At 37.9% G+C, this 20,239-nt stretch overlaps 2 protein-coding genes across 2 annotated transcripts in view; both read left to right on the plus strand.

The window, feature by feature from the left end:
• The first annotated feature begins 492 nt into the window (after positions 1 to 492).
• Positions 493 to 15,418, plus strand: LOC117423707 (ethanolamine-phosphate cytidylyltransferase). Its single transcript, XM_034039801.3, has 13 exons — positions 493 to 854; positions 7,089 to 7,177; positions 7,834 to 7,995; positions 8,557 to 8,623; positions 8,896 to 8,980; positions 9,251 to 9,295; positions 9,994 to 10,132; positions 10,758 to 10,840; positions 11,284 to 11,361; positions 11,636 to 11,701; positions 12,580 to 12,645; positions 13,165 to 13,253; positions 13,809 to 15,418. The coding sequence occupies exons 1-13, from the start codon at positions 730 to 732 to the stop codon at positions 13,939 to 13,941; spliced, it is 1,227 nt and encodes a 408-aa protein (XP_033895692.2). The 5' UTR covers positions 493 to 729; the 3' UTR covers positions 13,942 to 15,418.
• Positions 15,419 to 19,185: 3,767 nt separating this feature from the next.
• The window catches only part of LOC117422967 (guanine nucleotide-binding protein G(o) subunit alpha-like), a 37,284-nt gene continuing 36,230 nt past the window's right edge, over positions 19,186 to 20,239 (plus strand). The window contains exon 1 of the mRNA XM_034038231.3: positions 19,186 to 19,893. Within this exon, the coding sequence (XP_033894122.2) occupies positions 19,752 to 19,893 (142 nt within the window). The 5' untranslated portion in view covers positions 19,186 to 19,751. The remainder of the gene's footprint in view (positions 19,894 to 20,239) is intronic.

A 20,239-nucleotide genomic window follows, 5' to 3' on the forward strand; every position in this document is an offset into this window, starting at 1 on the left:
TTTACAGCTTTTGATTGCAAAGGCAAAGTCATGTTACCAAATAAATCAATGCACAGATGTGTTTTTCCAATTGCTAGCACTACAGTACCTAAAAACGTACTGTGTGGGAAATACTGCATTAAATACTGCAAGTTTATTGGGAGTTTTTTTGTTAGCTGTATGACCTGTCTGTCTTGGTACGTTAAAATATTGAACTGAACTAGGAGTTTTTGTTAAATGTCCTTATGCAAAAAAAACTAAACAAATGCTGTATTTAACACACAAGGACTTTGTTGAAAGAATTGTAACGCAAAGGTTCTGTTTGATACTGGGTACCAGAGGCTGTAGACACGTTGACTTTAGAATTTTACTGTGAAGTGACTTAAATTGACCGTTTCTTTCTTGTCTAATCATACCCACCCTGGAATATCAAACGGTACAAGAATGGATTTTGTATGCCACCACTCGGGTCACATGACAGTGGAACATTTCTTCCCTTCTGTCTGACATGTCAGCTTCCAGCAATGGCTCACCCCGCCCCTGTACTCATGACGCCATTTCCCCGGTGAAGGAGGCGTTGTCCCGGCTTTCTACTGCGAGCGTTAGCATTGTGCTCTCCTGACAGATATCTTATCTAGCTGGTTGACGAGACTCAACTACCAATTAAAACTTCTAATAAACGCCACTTTTAAATAAAGCTTTATTCAACCCAATTTATCTGATTGCTGTTCTAAATCGATCAACTGAATCATGTTAAACAACGGTCACCACGCAGAAGCCGAGCTGGGGAGGGAAGCCGGAGATAAGACGGGCAACAACGCCTGCTGCAGCCCTGAGAAAAGAAAACGTGTCGTGCGGGTCTGGTGTGACGGGTGGTGAGTGGGCTATGTCATTAATGCTTATATTATTTATTTATTTATTTATTTTATGAAATGTACACTGATCTTAACGGAGATTTTAATGGTCGAGACCATAGCTTAGCCAACGGTATTGCGTTTCGTTATAATGGTTTAAAACTAGATGTTACAACTCGTGTCTACTTTATATATATATATATATATATATATATATATATATATATATCTATCCTGCTAAGATCTACAGTATAATTTAGCCATATTCTAAAATCTGTTTTATTACTTAGATGTCGTAAATGATAAAGGAGGATCCGTAGTTTTGACATCATCTTATTTAAATGATCGATTCACGAAAAGATGAGTTCCTGGTGGCTAACCCAATATGCTTTAAAAGTGAACTGCCATTTCCCTATGTAAAAAATGTCAACCGTGACAGAATAGCCACTGCAATACAGTAATATCTAATGAGCACAGTATTACATTTGGGTTAACCTCTGTACCTATGAGTTACCGATGTTACAAGTTATATAAATATAATTACAGTATAAAAATAAAATTATATGTATATGTGTATAAAGTGTTTATAATTGCCTGACATTGATTGAGTTGACCTTTCATAATGCCAGGTTGCTTGCATATGAGGATACAGTGGTAGGTGTTGAATGGTGTATACTTAGTAAAACAGCAGGAGCAAATAGATAGTCAAACAACTTAAATCTTTTGCCTGCTACTACATGTAACTTGGCATCACAAACTAGGCTATGTGTTGGTATTGTACAGTTCAGGATTTGCTGCATATAAACCTTTGCCAACATATAACAAGACCGACTCATAATCCAGCCATACAGTACCTTGCCCTTGGTTCCTTTGAGATTTAGTGATCAGGATATTAACCTGTTCCATAATTTGAATAACTTATTTATATATTTTTTTAATTATTAGCTCTGTTTTCCTGTAGAGGGGATTTGATAAATGACACTCTGTTGATTTGATAAATGACACTAAGTTACCAAGCTAAATTTGTAGATGCGTGTTTCCATGGCAGATAGGATTGCTGCTCATTTATAGACGTGGTCTAACTTTTAAAAGCATCCACACACACCCACCCATACAAAGTGAACTGCAGTCTGCAAACTCTGCAATGTGTTAAAGGAGCTTCTTTTGTTCTATGCACCGATAGGACTTTTTCATTGATTTCTTTCCAGTAGTATAAGTGGGGCTTGACGGGGATCCTAGTGCTCAATGCATAGCAGTGTTGATTGCATAGAAAGTAATGGGCGATTACAGCAGTGGTTCAACAGTAAACCAATATGCTACAGTAATGATTCACAGTCGGTGAGTGGGCTGTGTACTTACACCCGACACCCTGAAGCTGAGAGCTAGGTTTGGAAGGTCACGTGAATGCATTCGATTTCAAGGTGTAGTTTAGCCACATATTCAGTGATGGGTGGCACCCAATCCAAACTAAAGATTGCAAGTGCATGTTGGTGCGTGTTGGTGTGTGTTTCTTATAATATGACCTGATTTAAAGAGTTACACTTCACGATACTTCTGAGCTCCCTGTTTAAAAAGCCAGTCTTTTACTCGTTCTGAATTCCTGGATGTGAATCTTGCTCGGGTGACGTGAAGATTCTGAGAATCCTGCCACTGTTATCAGGAGATGACTTTCTTAAGACTGGGACTGAGTAGAATATCAAGACATTCAAATTCAAACCAAAAGGGTTGTCCTTCCAGGTCAAGGTAAATGTTGCTTATGCAGTTTGAGAGGAAGCCAGACTTTTTTTTCTCTGCCAGTTTGATTTGTTGTTTTAAACGAGGGCTTCAGTCGCAGTGTGTTGTTTGATACACAGCACAGATAATGCTGTTCATCTTGAACAGATTACGGTATTGAGGGCTACCAGCACCACAGCACTGTCCTCGGGAGAACGCCAGTGTTCCCAAAGCACTTAATGTTGCATTTCATAACTAGTGAAAGATAGAGCTCTGTGCACATTGTACATGCAAGAAAACAAAGAACATCATCATACTAATGTGAATAGTCTGGTCCAAGTTCTCAGTGAACCCTTCTGTGTGCGGTTTCTCAAAACATACCAAGGTCTCATCCCACTTCTCTGTTGAGAAAGTTGACAATCGCTGTTAGGAGCATGGCGTGGTGGAGTACAAATCTCTGTATGTTAGGAACGCACGCAGGTACCGCTGTGTCTCGCTGGAGTCACCGATGTCACAAGGAGCCGGATTTCTTGATGCAAAAGGAAGTGTGCCCTGTCTCCATGCATTCTTTGAAAACTGCACAGTACGGAAAAGTTAACTGAACAGAGTGTATTTTTATTTCTTTGGATCAAATGTTGTTTATGTGCTTTTGTGTAAGGATAACAGGCGTATTGTTGTGGGTTCCTGACAGAATTCCAGTTTATTCAGCCCCAACTAATGTGATTTGCTGGAATGCAGCAATGTTAGCGAATAACGTGGATTCCAAAGGTTAAAGAATGTTCTGGGGAAGCAGGGGGTCGCATCAATAGCACCACCACCGATGCCCATTTAACCTGGCGTGATTTCATTGGTGTTAGTCAGATATTTTGGTTGTGTTTGCATAGAACCACACGTCCTGTTTGGCAGAGGACTCGGGACGCTTTTCTTAACAAGCATCGGTACAGGTTCTGTGTGAGAGGCTGGACACATAGTCCAGTTGGATCTATTCCGTTAGCACTGTAAAACTTTCCAGTGTTTCCAGACAACTCATGACTGGTGTCAGGACTTTAGAACAGCCTCGATTACATTGCAGTGTCGTGCACATAATCTTTGACGTGTTGTGTGGCTCTGTTTTCAGTGGACGATTGTTTATACAACACTTCTGTAGCTGGATCTTGGCACACCTGCGTAATTGTAGTTATCAATTCTTTTATTTTAAAACTTTTTTTTTTTTTTGTTAGTGACCCCATTTGTTTGAAAACAATAAAAGTTGTATCCCCTTCAGTCATGTTTTTTTTTTTTTTTAATTTAAATTTTTAGACATTTTAAAACAGTTTGTGTGAAATCTGAAGTTTGAGAAGTTGCCCTGCCAAATTTTCCAAAAAGCACATAGGGATTATAAAATAGATAGCTCTAAAATTTAACAATTATGGATGCAGTGACTGAGTGTATTTGTACCTGTGTTTATTGCTGGGTTATTTTGAATAAATAGAGTAAACATGTTAATGTGTGGAGCTGTTCATGCTACTTTTTAGTGTTGATGTAATTCAAATTGTAATTACTGCAGCGAACTAATTGCAATTTAACAAAATAGCAAACAATTGTGCTGTAAAGTAATTCGAATTGACCCCAGGTCTGTCTTATGCCCTGCAATGTTTGGTTCAGTGGATAATGCAGAGATATGGCACTTGTCATTGCTTGGTCTCATAGCTCTAGGGGGAGCAAACCTTTCAGTAAAGTCTCATTCATTCCTCTGAGCTCATCACACCCAGCTGCTTTACAAAACTAATTCATCTAGAACAGCCTGAAAGTGTGTGTGTGTGTGTGTACTAGTGTATCATGAAAAGTAATGATTTGATCACAATTCAAATAGCATTTTGAAGTAGCCTCCAAAACACAGATTAAAACTGATCAAAATGTCACTTTAGATTGTGCACCGTGGGGATAATGCTACATGGTTTTGTTTCTGTTAAGAAACAGACGAAGCATTTGAGAGTTCTTGCCAGGAGGTTTAAGAATTGCAGGGGACTGTTGACATTTGTATTAGGGCTATAATTATAAAGAATTATATATAAAGCAGATTTGTAACTGTTTAAAATGGGCCCCAAGTGTCCATAGTCAGTTTATCCTTTAATTTCCTTTTCCTCTATTTAAACCTCAGTATCCTTCGACAGTCTGTTGAGTGAACTGCATTCTGTTCTTTTCACCTCTGGCTTCTGTTTGCTACCCTTCTGTTTTACAAAGATTCCTGTTCCTTGTTACAATAGATCACTCCCTGGGGCAGCCTTTGCTGAGTTTCCTCTTCAATTCACATTAGTATCGATGTGAAGATGTCTGTACATGGATTTATGCCAAATGGTGTCTAACGGCTGGCATCTGCTAATCTGGTGGTAGGAGAGTGAGTTTGCACAGGAACTGAACTGTCGTACTTCACAATTAAGAGTGGCTGAGTTCCATCTGCAATGCTGCAATAAACTCATCGCCGTGCTTTCGTTCCTGCCCAAGGTCTGTAATACACTTGACAGTATAGTTGTGATGTGTTCTTTTCTTATTTGTTTTGCAGATCTCAGTGTAAGTTTAGTGCTGGCGGGTAACGTGATATTTTTTAATACCATCAGCAGCTGTGGTTCACATTAATATTCAAACACCTTCTAGCCATGTCCTCGTATGATTTCTCACCAATCTTATCTGATGGTCTAATCTTCTTTTGAAGTATTGTGGAACTATAATGAATTTATCAGCAACACTTTGGAGTGGAGTTTTGTGCAAGCAGCCAGTAATGGTAGAGTCACCAGCGTTGTACATCATGGAAACCCTAGTGAGACAAAAAAACATAATCTGCCTTCATCTCCTGCAGTCCCAACTGTATATGTATACACTGACTGTCTCATCATTGTGTTCAATACTGTACTGTGAAGGAATCCATCCAGGTGGTTCAAGTGTGCTGATCTAAAGTAATCTGATATGTTAATAAAGCACAAAAGAGCTCCTGTCTTGTCTTAATATAGCCCTGTGCAGTGGAAACATTCAGTGACAACTAGATTGGATTGCTGTCACAGTTATGGTGAATATTGAGTCTGATTCATAGTGATGCAGGCTTTGTGTGTGTGTGTGTGTGTATAATTATATAAAATTATAAAAGCAAAATAATGTCCAAAGCCCACATCAAGAAAAAATATTTCGACAACCCATGAAATAAATAAACCACTAGACCAGCCTTACGCTGTCACTTGTAGGAATGGATAAAGCTGCATATAATTAGGGGATTAATTTAATCCAGGAATCTGTGCTAATCTAATTACGGTAAAATGTGTTACTATATGATTTGATTTGATATGTGGTAGATTGAAAATGTGGTCGAATTTTCTAAAATGCGCGGGTAATTTTTCCATGGAAAAGCGGAGCAGCTCAATTTTAAATACAATTAAATCACATAATTGTAAGCAGCATGTTGCACATTGATTGAAATGTCTTGGCTGTCAAGGACGTCCCAAGGACAAGCAAGCATATCCAATGCATATACATGCTAGTACTGTACATTGCATTCATAAACAACCATAACAAATAGAAACTTATCACTTGTATTTGAGCATCAAAAGAAACATCCCTTATATTTGAGCATCAAAAGAAATGTATCACTTACATTTGGATAAAATTCACTAGATGTGATCGAAAAATGATGAACTCTGTGCTGATTAACAATTTATATCACGAAGATGCTGCAAAATGATCTGTCGATCTTGGGCAGGTGTTGTGTCTCTTGGTCTCCCAGTTTGTGGTCTGTCATTGACAGAGTGTGTCTGGTTATACCATCTCGCCAGGTATGAAATTGCTGCCTGTGAGCACCCAAGATGGCGAGCCACAGTACGCTGCCCTAGTCCAGCCTCCAACATGCCGACTACAACGAAGGCGCTGCTCTCTCGACAGATGTGGCATATTTTTTCTGTGATTTTCTTTATTGCTTTTATTCAAGCTTGCAATTCAACAGCTGAAATCACTCCTTATCCAGTGTCCAATCAACTGTCTCACTAATTAGGTGATTAAGTGCATATGCTTCAGTCATGGTCAAGGATGAATGAAAAACCAAAAACATTTCGTCAATGTCCATTTATATACCTTTATTTATTTATTTATTTTTAAATAAATGTGTTATAATAGTGATACCTTTCTTTTGGTGATCGGTGTATGTTGACAGTTGCTTTAGCCCCAAGAAAAATGCTTCCTCCCACCCTCAGAAACTTTCTGAGGTTTTTTTTATTTGTATTTTTTTCCCCCTCAAGTCTTGATGTAAAATAGTGCTGAAATGGAACTGTACGAATAGCAATACAATGCATGAATAATACTATTAGTAATTTCAGTACATTGTAACTTTTTAACATGGCTGAGCTCCTTTGTGTGTTCCTGTTTCTTTGAGTTTTAAGACATGCCCATGGCAGCTTGTACTTTTGATTGTACACAGCTTGGCTGCCACAGGGAAAAGTGTCACTGGGTTCATTGCACCATTGCCTGAGACCTGCAACTCTTAAAACAATGCTTACAACAAAGTCATTTTTTGCATTTCAGCTATGACATGGTACATTATGGGCACTCTAACCAGCTACGCCAGGCACACGCCATGGGTGACTACCTTATTGTTGGCGTGCATACAGATGGTAAGTCAAAAACAACACTAATGTGATCTTCTTTTAAATAACAGGTACAAAATATGCTGTGACTGTCTCCCTTTACTAATGGTGCCAGGTGATGAGAGCAGCTCACAGGCAGCAAACATGGCATTAGCCTGTATTTGAGTAAATGCTCTCAATGGTGCCAGTTGGCAGCGTGTTACACAGATACTACATAATGAGCTGTGAATGCTGGTAATTAGAAGCTGTATCCTGGGAAAGAGTGTGGTTTAATATTTGTGTGGAAGGCATTAATCCACTGTACATGTAATATGTAAATCTGTACTGTGGCAATGCTTTGTTATCGCACAAAAACACAATTGTCCAGTCTGTTCAGTATTACAGTTTCATCCGTCCTCCTCTGCATACAAACTCCCAGGTGTTTGGAAAGGTCAGCTGACCAGTAGTCCTACTTTCTGGTTTTGTGTTTGTTTTTTGCAGTGCTTGCTTTCTTGCAACATTTCTAAGCTCTCTTGGGCTGCTGGTGCCAGAGCATGCACAAGGACTTTCATTGATACGGTATCATTCAAAGGAGTTTGTTTTTTTATGTCAATGCCAGGCTGTCAGTAATGTGGGAGCAACAGGATCTGGAAAACTAAACCACTTACTTTTAACACTGTCTTGTGTCTCCTTCCTATCTCCAGAGGAAATCGCTAAGCACAAGGGCCCCCCAGTGTTTACCCAGGAGGAGCGCTACAAGATGGTCCGCGCAATAAAATGGGTTGATGAGATAGTGGAAGGAGCCCCGTATGTCACCACCCTGGAAACTCTGGACAAGTACAACTGTGATTTCTGTGTGCATGGAGGTGAACCTCTACACCTGCATCTTCAGAATTTTCCTGAACCCTGCTCCTGATGCTTGTTCTAGTGTATACTTTGCCTTTTAACTGATCTGTCATATGATGCTTTCTAAAGATCCATATTTTAAAATAATAAATAATAACAACTGAAAACCAAACAATAAAATAAAGTACAGTGCTGTTCAAATATATAAAACCTGTTTGTAAGTCAATATGACAATTTCACATGTATCTTAAGAATTGTTTTGGCTGTGTGCTGTGCAATCAGCTGTTAATCTAACCAGCATGATATTGAAATACAAAGTGATTTGGCCTCAGAGTTTTCAAATCAAACATTTTAGTTGTAAAATGCCATTGATGTGTGTATTGTGCAGTGTGAACTGCATCTCCTGTAACTGAAGTACTGTGCGTACAGTGCCTGTGTGTACAAGTTTATGGCAGGAGTAGCGGAGAGCTGTCATTGCACTAAAGGCCCTTGTGATTTTAACATTTTGGCCGATTCATTCTGGTTACAGGTTGCCGTATGGCCAGACATCTTGTTAAATCAAAATGTTTCTTCCATTTCAGATGATATTACTCTGACTGTTGATGGGAAAGACACATACGCTGAGGTTAAAAATTCAGGAAGATATCGGTAAGATTGTGCAGTTTTAGTAGATCACACGTATGTAACAAAGTATTAAACTGGCCTTTATCTTTATTACTATTGTCAATCTTTTTCTGTGGAATAGAAGAAGCAGAATGATTATTAGGGTTGGACTCTGTAAAGAAGAGTTTTTAATAATGGTTATGCATGCCTGCTAGGCAGTGTCTCGGGGGCTATGCGTGGTGTGATTCTCAGTCACACATTTACCTGTATCTAAATCCTGGCACACGTCACTCATGTGCAGCAATGCTGTGTTTCAGGGAGTGCAAGCGCACGCAGGGTGTTTCCACTACAGACCTGGTTGGCCGAATGCTCTTGATGACTAAAACTCACCACAGCAACATTGTGAGTAACATTGACAGTGTTTATATTCAGCTTTAAAATACCACTTATAAGGATGCATTGATGTCCACGCCCACATTTAATAGTGAAGACTAGAATTACTTTTAATAAGCGGACGATAATTTTGTGCTTTTGGATAAATAGTTGATTATGTAAACCACAGACTACAATGTCTGCAGACCTAATCTTAACAGAACGTGCTAGAAATGGCACTCTGCTATGTACTGCTTCTTAGTACACTAAAACAGATTTTTTTTTCTTTTACCCTTATAGGACAAAAATTCTGACTATCAGCAGCACACAGACAACTTTGGAAAGGTACTTTTTTAAATTTATTATATTCTTAGTTGTTTCGGATTATCTGTAACACTTTTTTACTGAGACGGTGAGATTCAAAGTCGTCTTGTTCTGTTTTATCTCTTAATGTAAGATGAAGGAACATGAAGTATATCTCCATTGCTCAAACAGTACTCTATTTATTATTACTCCCAGTACTGTGCAGTTATCTTGGTCCCTTCTCGTTATGCACAGTGTGCGTTCTTGAGCGTTGCATTAATAGTTGTCCAACATTCTTTCATCCCCCTGACAAGTGGCAAACTTGGATTTAACAAAGAGCTTTATTGTAGGCCAAGCTCATAATTAGTACCAGCATCTCGCTGGCTCATAAATGGGTTTTGCAGACAAAAAGACATTGTTGAGACTAAATATGCAAATATGATTTCAGCAGTTGATATAACAATGGATTCCTGTCTTTTTTTTAAAAAAAACAAAAACAAAAAAACAATACAGTTTGTTTCAGATGTGTTGCTTTGGCAAGATTTTATCTAGTGGACAATTCCCTTGTTGGCCACCAGGTGGAGCAGTAAGCACACTCTTGTGACACATACAGTACTTTATAAGAATTCATTTTTTGTTACAAATAATTAGGTGAAATCAATCCACACACATGATTAGGGTTGTTTTTTGCCCTGACATGTATCATCTTTACCAGCGTGTGTGTTTTTGGAATTGCCCAGGGTCCCAAAGGCCACAGTCCCTGGACTGGAGTCTCTCAGTTCCTGCAGACCTCTCAGAAAATAATCCAGTTTGCTTCAGGGAAGGAGCCGCAGCCTGGGGACACCATCATCTATGTGGCAGGAGCCTTTGATCTCTTCCGTATCCTTCTCAGTGTGCTCTTCAAATAAGGGCATCTGTGCAATTCAGATTGGCCAGGCTTCACAGCCATAGCAGGTCATCTGTGTTTTCTGTGTAGCTTTTTTCCCCTTTTCTCCTGTTTCTGTCCATTTGCCAAAGAATTGTATTCCTGCTTATCTTTATTATGCATCGTATTTCTAGTTCTGGATCAGTATCTCAGTCCTGCTGGCATGTTCTCTTTGTTCTTTTCTAATTCAGTCATTCTGCATTTTCTTCACAGCATGGCAGTCCTTGAGTTTATCTAATTGGTCTAAACGATGAATACCACCATTGTATCTAATTAATTATAATAGAGCTCATTGCCCGTGAGTCTCTTCAATGTGTTTTATTTATGTCTTTCAATGTATGCAACATGGTCAGGAATGCCCTATATTAATTCACAGTACTCAAACCCGCCACCATCAAGATCAGTTGCTCTGGTGTGTTTCCAGCCAAGCACATCAGGGTTGAGCCAGCATGGATCGCCCCCTACTGATAACCCCATGCATCTGAAGTGCTGGCTTTCTGTGTTCTAATAGCTAGACTACATGCATGTCGATATGTACTGCTGGCTGTTTGCTGTGTCTGTCCTTAATGACTCTGAAAGACATCGGCCACGTTGACTTCCTGGAGAATGTGTACAAGCAGTCAGACAAGCCTTATGTCATTGTTGGGCTGCATTTTGACCAGGTGAGCGTTTATAAAAGAAGTCCAGTAATTCTGCCTGTTGGGGAGGCTGTTGCTCGCAGGTGTTGACTAAACTACTACATGTTGTTTGATGCTGCCTGTAAATATAGATAAGTCCGTGCTGTAATAATCCCTGGCACAGGGGGCGCTAGCACTTTTGTTACAAGAACTGGGGGTTGGTACAGGCGGACAACAGATTAACCTTAAATTGTTTTTATTTAAACATTCTCATTTCATATATACATATAAAAAAGGTCCCAAAATCGGCGCTGCAATGGTTCTTCTGTTGTAGTGGAAACATGTTAACAATGTTTCAGTTGTACAATACTTTGCTTAAGCTGCATTACTGTATCTTAATAGTAAACCGCCAAAATTGCAAGAACTTCAAAGCGAAACAGGGACCAGTTTGCCCGTGTTGAACTGTGCTCTACATTTTGCCTACTCAGGAAGTCAACCGCTACAAAGGAAAGAACTATCCCATAATGAATGTGCATGAGAGGACTCTGAGTGTGCTGGCCTGCAGGGTGAGTCAGTACAATTACCTTGTGTGTTCATGTATTGTTGAATCTCTAAATGGTTCTGTTAGCAGGGGAGATGTTTCCCTTCTATTCTTGATCAGATATTGTATCCACATGCAGGAGTCCTATTGAATCAATTTTATTACAGTATAGAACAATTATTTCTTTACTTCTTTATTTTACTATTGACAGGTAAGATATTTATTTGTAAATACAGTGGATTTTTAAATTTGTACCACACAATTCTAACTGAGATTCCCTTCTCTCCTCACCCTTGAAGTACGTCTCAGAAGTGGTGATTGGAGCTCCCTATGCAGCCACCACAGATCTGCTGGATCACTTCAAGGTACGCTGTTTAAACACTTCAAACGGGTCAGCATAGACAGGAAACCAAAGGGCTTCACTTATCATAAAGGGTAATTACAGTATATTTAAAAAAAGTCCCCCATACTGAAGAACCAAAGAGCAGTCTGTTTTTAGATGTGACCTTCAAAGTTCAGTGATTTCAGATTACTGAGGCATACTGGATTTAATTTAGTGGGTAGCATGATAGAACGGAGTTGAGCACTGTTGCCTGTTTATGAAATTAGTTTCAGCCTCAATACCGGGTTTCATTTCCAGTTATATAAAACAGCTTCCTCTTAAAATGATTTATTTATTTATTAATAGGTGAAATGGTAGCCGTATCAGTCCAGGGATGACAGACAAAGAGAAGGCGAGGTGATGCCTTTTATTGGAATAACTAAACAATAATTATTTAATTGTCTATATGACACAGGCCAGACACAGATGTGTGGGTGTTTAGTGTTGTGGGTTTGGTGGAATTTGGACGCAAGGCAGATCATTGCAACCACTGGAATCCGATATAATGGCAGTAGTGACTCCTGCCAAGTTTGAATTGAAATGCAATGTGAAAGAGTGGCGGTGCACAACTGTGACACCACAGGGTCAAGCTACAGGGTGTAAGATAAAAAGACACAGGAGAAAGGGCAGTGTGATTGCACATGCAGAGGTCTTACGATCATCTAGAACTTTGAAACATTCAGTCATTGATAAGGTGTTCGGTTGTACTGAACAGAAATACGGTTATGAGACAGACGCTTCGCCTTTGTGAATGTCCTCCACGTTGCTACTGCCTAGACTTCTCATTTTATAATCTAACAGATAGAACAATTACTGTTCAACCTTTTCTGACGATTCCATGTGTGTTTGTTGCCTTCTAAGGTGGACCTGGTATGCCATGGAAAAACAGAAGTCATCTTTGATAAAGACAACTCTGATCCCTATGCTGTAAGTTGCACAACTTCTGTAGGTAAAAGAAACTTAGTCATTGTAATACCTTACCGCCCGACGGTGGAGACAGCATCAAAACCTGTGGTTCAAGAATGTGACCTAAAACTGGTTTCATTATTGAAGTCATTGAGAGAGACTTCGAATGCAGTTCTACCAAGTTTGTATTAATAATTCTGATCAACCTGTGAGGCAGAGTTTCAGAATAAACAGCCTGAGTATGTACTAGAGATTCTAAATCATGTTACAGTCTTTGGATCCTTCAAAAATAAAACCCAATAGCTCCAGATCTCCAGGTACTGCTATTTGTGCTTCTAATTTGATATCCAGACCTGTAATAAAATGTTCCGATCAGCATCATATTCGTATTATTTTATTCAAAGATATATATTCCATTTGAGATCCATCGTGTCCAAATGATTTCTGTGGATATGTCTTGAGAGGATCTTGACAAGTGTCCATGAAAGTTTTTCTGCATTTTTACATTTTGGTTCCCTTTTAAATTTTATTTCAACACAGGAGCCCAAAAGACGGGGCATCTTCAGGGTAATTGACAGTGGGAATGAGCTCACCACCGACGCCATTGTTGAGAGAATAATCAAGAACAGGCAAGTGCTTTTCCAGGGTGTGAATGTCCTTGCTTAACTACAGCTGATTGTCTGCTGACCATTGTATTGAAAAGCTGGGATTGTTTGAGATGAGTGGACACTACTGGATTTTCAATAGGGATCTAGTTTTAGTAATTTAGGAAATTTAGCACTTTTAATCCACCTGTAAGGAAGGTAGATAAAGGTGGCGTTTTGTTTTTACTTGGTGTTTTTTGGCTAAAATAAAAACCGCTTCAGCAAGTAGATATTTAATTTGCTTTGTGTTATTGTGCAATACGTGTGTATATGATAACAGTACGATATGAATGCTTTGTTTTTAATTGTTTTGTATATTGTTGTTTGTGATGTGCAGCACGAAATAAAACAAACAGTAATTCTAAATTCCTATGTATATTGCAGCATACGCAGTTAGACAGTAAAAATGGGGAGCCAACTCCAGGATCGCTATTTATATCCGAATCGGCAGTATAGCGAGGGGCGATATAACGAGCAGTGGGTGTATACAGATCGGGGGGCTTTATTCTATTCTGTTCCTCCCTGATCGCTCTGTTACAGGCTGCTGTTTGAGGCTCGAAACCAGAAGAAGGAAGCAAAAGAGATGGCGGTGTTTCAAGCCTTGAAGAAACGTGAGGAGGAGAAGATGAAGGAACAACAGAGGGGTCTGGTGAACGAGGAGCAAGAGAACTGAAGAGCAGCAAACCAAATGTTGAAGCCAGGCGGCATCCAGATCAAGTCAGGGAACAAAATCCTGAACCTCTGGTAATAGGAGTCCCGTCTCACTGGTGGACACGTTGGAATTGCTATAGATGAACTCCAGCGATGGTCTTTTTCAGAGCATATAATCTACTTTAACAGTCAATACGAACTGTGCTTATAAATCAGCTTAACTCCACTGGATTTCATGATCCTTGCTAGCTAACTTTGGGTGCTCTGTGTTTACTTGGCAATCATCACGTACCTCTTGTACTTTTCCTTAGGGGCTTTAGAGAATATAGTCCTGCAACGTTTTTGGGTGAGAGAATGCACTTTAATCACTAGCGGAAGAACACTGCAATTGATATATTCATTCTTTTAATGTATTTGTACATTCTGTGTCTTGCCTCCATGCAAAAGATTTTAAGTAAGAGCACATGTATAATTATATTTTGGGAGGTACGGAACATAAATGATCCATACCGAAGAAAGAAAAAAAAAATCCATTGCATGATTGCATGTGCTTCCTCGTTTTTAAATACTCTTGACTAGATCAAATCTGGGATCTACATAAACAATGTAACCCTGAACACGAATCATTTATGATATGGTAAACATAGTACTACTTTTAATCTGAACAAGTGAGTACCTGCTAACCGTAAAAGCTATTTTTAAGCATTTTAAAGTAAGCAAAACAACGAAAATAAAAAAGTGTTTGTAAATAACACAAAAATGGTACTTTAATTTTCCTGCTTTTTAACTAATTTATTTTTGACCGGATACAAGTGACCTAATTTCATCTATTGGTCCATCACACGCATGCATGTTTGTTAGGATCATTCGTTCTCACTATTACCTATTGTTTTGTGTACATTTGTAATGTCCCTGAGATTCCCCAATGTTCTTATTAGATGAATCTCTGTGTGTGTGTGTGTACACAGGACTGAGATTTTCTCTGGCATAAACAATGTGGCTGAGAAGCGGAGGATCGGTGATGGGTAGGTTGAGGATTTTGCCTCCTGGAGACCCGGGTTCGAATCCGGCTATGGGAATCGGTTAGAAGGGTTTTATGACTTGTACTCCAAGACCATTAGCATTTTATTCTCTATGAATAAAAGTTGTTGTGCAGGTCAGGGTTGAGGTTCATTGGCAGAACTTTGTGGGGAAAATGACTTGGCACCTGGCACGTTGTGCCTAATCTAATATAAGCCCAGCCAATTTATTCAGACTAAAATAATTAATTAATTATATGAAACACACCAGGAGAAAATGGCATTATTGGAATTTGATTGTAGGTACTGTAAATAAAAATAAATAAATAAAAAAGGACCACTTTAAAGTTACCTCTTTGTTAAATCTATAATTTAATTATAGATTTTTTAAAATATTGAATGATTGTGAATAACTAATTTTCTCCAACATATATTTATGATCTATTTATAAACCCTGGAGATAATAATTATATATATATATATATATATATATATATATATATATATATATATATATAATTATCTCTAAGAAAGTATGTGTCATTCTGTATGTGTCTGTGAATAAAATATGTTTGATTCTTTTATTTTGTTAAGGGAATGAAAGTGTCTCAGTTGCAACGTTTTGGAGATGAAACATCTTTGTTCACAAAGTCTTAGCAAAACGCAAGGTCTACTTTAGGAAAAGTTAAGCAGATATGTATTGACTAATGCCTTGAAAGCACTGAGGGACAGTAGTTGAAATGTCCACCTGACTTGGTTTGTTACTTTTTTTAATGTATGTTTGTCTTTTAAAGTCCTAAATGATTTGTCAAAAAAGTTAATGATGTAAGGGTAGACTGTATACTTCCTGAATGTGTACATTTTGTATCCTATTTATTTTACCATGATATACGTTCTTAATAAACATATACTTGGGATATTTCTTTTCCAGAAAGTCTCCTTGCTCATATCGTGAGATATTTTGCAGATTCAGGGGGTAGAAATTATTCCTAAAGCACTGACCAAAACCACTGATTGAAGACTGTTGTTTTATTTATTTAACATAAAATAAATAAATAAATAAAAAAACATGATTGGGGGAAATGCTTGAAATTGGAAGTTTCAAAGTGAAAAAGAAGTACAAATCTGGTTTACACATCTGCAAGTGACTTCCAATGTATTTAAACAACTTCGATCAAAGGCACTCCATTTGACCTGGATTTCTGTTGTGTTGCCAAAGCAAACAAAATATATAATGTAACAAAGTCAGCATATTCAATTGTAGCCCACTGTTTCCATTAACAAATGTAATCTCTATTTTTCTACATACAGCAGTGGGGCTGCCTGACATTTCCAAGCAGCATTATAAAGCAGTGCTTTTACTTTTAGGAATTTGCATAAAGTTAATTTCTGGCATTAAAAAAACTCACAGCTGATCCATACTGTTTTTTCCCCCCTTTGAGTGCGTATCTACAATCTGAATGCATACCCGTTTACCCTTTGTACATAAAGCTGACAGAACTTATCTTGTCTTTTAATTATTCATCATGTGTAATTCCAGTTATATACAGTAATCTTTGTTGTTGAAACCTTAATAAATTAATATTGTGTGTGAACTGGCCTGTCTGTCTGCATTATTTATTTGTTTGCTAGAGATCCTGCGGTTCTTTGCAATGACAGTGTCAATTGCTGGAGTGAAAGTAATAATGTAGTTATCAAATCTGATTCTTCCAGAGGAACTTTCCAGTGCATTATGAAAAGCAGCTGATGGGTGCATCAAATTAGAACATAACCATACCCCAAATTACTGTAATTATTCAATTGATTACAGCAGTGGTGAATTTAAATACAGCGCAGTTTTTTGCACTAGGGTTATTTTTTAACTCTCCACTTACAGCATAGGATTGAAAATCTTTAACAAAAAATGTGATGTTCCGGTTACAGCATCATGCTGAGAGAAAGCAAAGATGAACTGAAAAACATCGCAATCCCATCCCTCTTGTCTGATTTGCTTTTGCTTTTTTTATTTTGAACCTATTTTTTTTTTTTTTTTTTTTTTGCTTGGTAGCTTCACAGCATGTTTGTAATCACTGCTGAGTCATTTGAACATAGAACTGACTAACATTTATATATTTCTTCAGTTTTGTAAAAAGCTGTTTTCCAAAACCAAAAGAGTTTTTTGCTAAACTGTTTCCTCGTCTTCAAACCCTGCAATACCGCTACCAGTTTGTTGTATGTAATTCCAGACCCTTTAAGGTCACTATTTACATAACCCATCATGGAGCTTTTATTCTCGTTTTCCCCTTTTCATTAAATGCGTCTCAGATCCCAGTGATTTAGTATGGAATCGCTTTCATTCCTAAAGCGCTCACACTGAGAACTGGTAAAGGGCAGTTCATTAGCTGGGCTCATTCTTTTCAAGCACAATAGGAAGCTTTTCTTCATGTGGAAGCATTCTATTTACCAGAAAGAGGCCTGAAAAAACGGAATTGTGGTATTAGGTTCTAGAAGCATCATCAACTTTTAATGTTATATTTGTATTTAAAATACCGGTATATGAACAAAAAGATCACAAAACATTACACATTAAAACAGAGTGATTAGAACCAGTAGGTGTCCTATTACCAGCCCTAAAAAAGACTGCTGCCTGTAGTTTAACATCAAGGCTGAAGAAATGCTTCTATTTTATTGTTAAGTTTCGAGAAAGTGAAATGGGTGGTTATAGTCATATAAACACTGCCAGCTATAGCTTGAAACCTAAGTGTGACCTCGGCATACTGTCAGCTCTGGTTATGATGCTGGTGTTCAAGAGCTATAGATCATCATTTATTATATATATATATATATATATATATATATATATATATATATATAGTGTTTTGTTGTTCTGGTAAACATGGAAGAAGAGGAATGTGTAATTTCAATGCTAAAAAGCTGGAGGCAGTCAAGGTTACTTGTATTGATTTTAGTTTCACCCACACACCAAATTAATTAACAGTTGACCTCAATTGCAATGCGATCCAGCATGCCTATATTGGTGGTTTTGTTGTAACTGTAGTGTAAATGTTAAAGCTAAAGCTACAGCAACACTTAAGATTGCTTTCACAGACCCATATTGGGGCTAATCTTGGGCTCCCTAATGTTAGGTAAAGTAGTCCAAGACTAGTGCTTATTGAGGTGGGTGTAATGAGCTGTTCGTGTTTGATTCAAACAATCTATATCCCAGCTGGATAAGACAGCTAGATTTTTTTTTAGGGAATTGAGAAGAAAATCAACCACATTCCTGGTATTATATTAATACAAACCCCAGGATTCTCTGGTTGTGTAAATTGCTCAATAAAAAGCTAGTTGTAGTTTATACCAGGCAGACAAATTGATCAAATCTACCCCTTAGACATTTTATGACCAAAGCTAGATTTCAGTTGTTATAGAAAATGTTTTGTATTTGAGGTTTTGCAATGCTAATAAAAGTTAACAAAACTAAGTTGCCATCTATGCTCAATATAGTTTGAGACACCATACCAAAGTTTGAGCCACACACAAGTACTCAAATTAAGATCTCTGTGACATACCTGTATCTGCAGTGCCCACAGATGTGGTATCTGTTAACCGCATTCTTTCACAGGCTTAGCCTTTTGTGTTCTCAGACTGGGTTGGGACACGCTGGGGTGCACCTCAGCGTAAGTGGAAACACCCTGGACTCAGACAGACTCGCTGATGTTCACTTAAACGTGGTTAGTGGATGGGGCATAACAGCCAGGGAGGCGGTGGGAGTGTATTCAATTGAGGTGATCACTGTGTGCTGCTCTTCAAATTAAAACAGAGCCATATGTGAGCTGCCAAGATAATGAAAAGGAAACGTCAAAAAGTGAATGTGTCTAGAATGAATATATATATATATATATATATATATATATATATATATATATACAGTACTGTGCAAAAGTTTTAGGCAGTTGTGAAAAAATGCTGTAAAGTAAGAATGCTTTCAAAAATAGACATGTTAATAGATTATATTTATCAATTAACTAAATGCAAAGTGAGTGAACAGAAGAAAAATCTAAATCAAATCCATATTTGGTGTGACCACCCTTTGCCTTCAAAACAGCAAAAAAAAAAAAAAACTTGTCATTTTAAACGTAAAAATAAGTTGAAAAAAACAAACCTTAATAGTACTAGTAGGATAATAATCAAGAAGTAGTACTTTACTATCGTTTTCATTTTATTTATAACGATTCCAACTGCCTTATTACAATTCCTTAAAACAAAACTATTTTCAATTTCTATCGTTGAGGTGTCAGTTTTCACAACGCTGCGTCACTTCCCCGTAACCTGAAACTCAGAGCCGACAGTTCGTAGTTATTAGTAGTACAGGGGCACTTTAAGAAAATTTGAAAAGTTTGCGAGAGGCAAAACTGCTTTGCTTTGGTATCAGTAACTATGATCTGGATAGTAGTATTATGAACTCGCAAACAACGGAATACACCTAACCACAATGTTCGGGGAAAAAAAAAAGAAAACAACTTGATTGGATGAATCAGTATTAAAAAAAAAATGTGCCTAAAAAATTCAAGTTAGCGACAAGTAAGAGCGAATTGCAAGTTTTTAATCGAATGCAATTTTGGAAGCGTGAGATAATTTTTAATACAATTGCCGTTTAAAGCAGGATATATACGCAGGCTTCTGTAGTTATATCCAAAAAAAAAAAAAAAAAAAAACTGAAAAAGGAATTCTAGAAAGAAAAATGAACCGTACCAACAAAAACAAGAAAGGTGTTTTTTGGAAGATGTGATGAGGCATCGTTTTCTTTAGGTCTGCCTGGACTTGGGAAGCAATGCACATAAAAATGGGATTATGCCTAGGTTCTGAAATGACAGAAGAAGAAAAGAAAGCGAAGATTCACAGTGAGAAAATAGACCGAGAGTTGTATGAATACGTGAAACAGGAGCTCAATGTGGTTAAAATCCTAATGCTGGGTGAGTTCAAATACAACAGCACAATTTATTTTCTTCTTCCTTCATATTAGCATGCCTGCACTTGCAGATGAAGCTATATTGTTGTGGTTTGAATACCTGTCCCTTAAGATTTAAACAACTACACCTGGAATTGTGCCAGTGAGATGTAAAACAACGAGGAGTTACCTCTGCTTGAGGCGTTTGAGGTGGATCTGAAACTGAATGGGTTACACTAAGATGGCTCCACATGACTGGAAACTTTTGAATTGTTAATTATACTGCATACAGCAGGATATTTGTTGAAATTGAATTGTGGTACACGGTCCAGTCATTGACTTCCTGCCAACCGATACAATGTTTCTAAAGA

The sequence above is a fragment of the Acipenser ruthenus genome, chromosome 17 (genome assembly GCF_902713425.1).
Source record: "Acipenser ruthenus chromosome 17, fAciRut3.2 maternal haplotype, whole genome shotgun sequence".
NCBI lineage: Eukaryota > Metazoa > Chordata > Actinopteri > Acipenseriformes > Acipenseridae > Acipenser > Acipenser ruthenus.

Coding starts and splice junctions, on each gene's coding strand:
- LOC117423707 (XM_034039801.3), top strand. CDS start 730: ATGTTAAACAACGGTCACCACGCAGAAGCCGAGCTGGGGAGGGAAGCC. Junction 10,133..10,757: donor AGGAGCCTTTGATCTCTTCC/GTATCCTTCTCA, acceptor TGACTCTGAAAG/ACATCGGCCACGTTGACTTC. Junction 12,646..13,164: donor ACAACTCTGATCCCTATGCT/GTAAGTTGCACA, acceptor ATTTCAACACAG/GAGCCCAAAAGACGGGGCAT.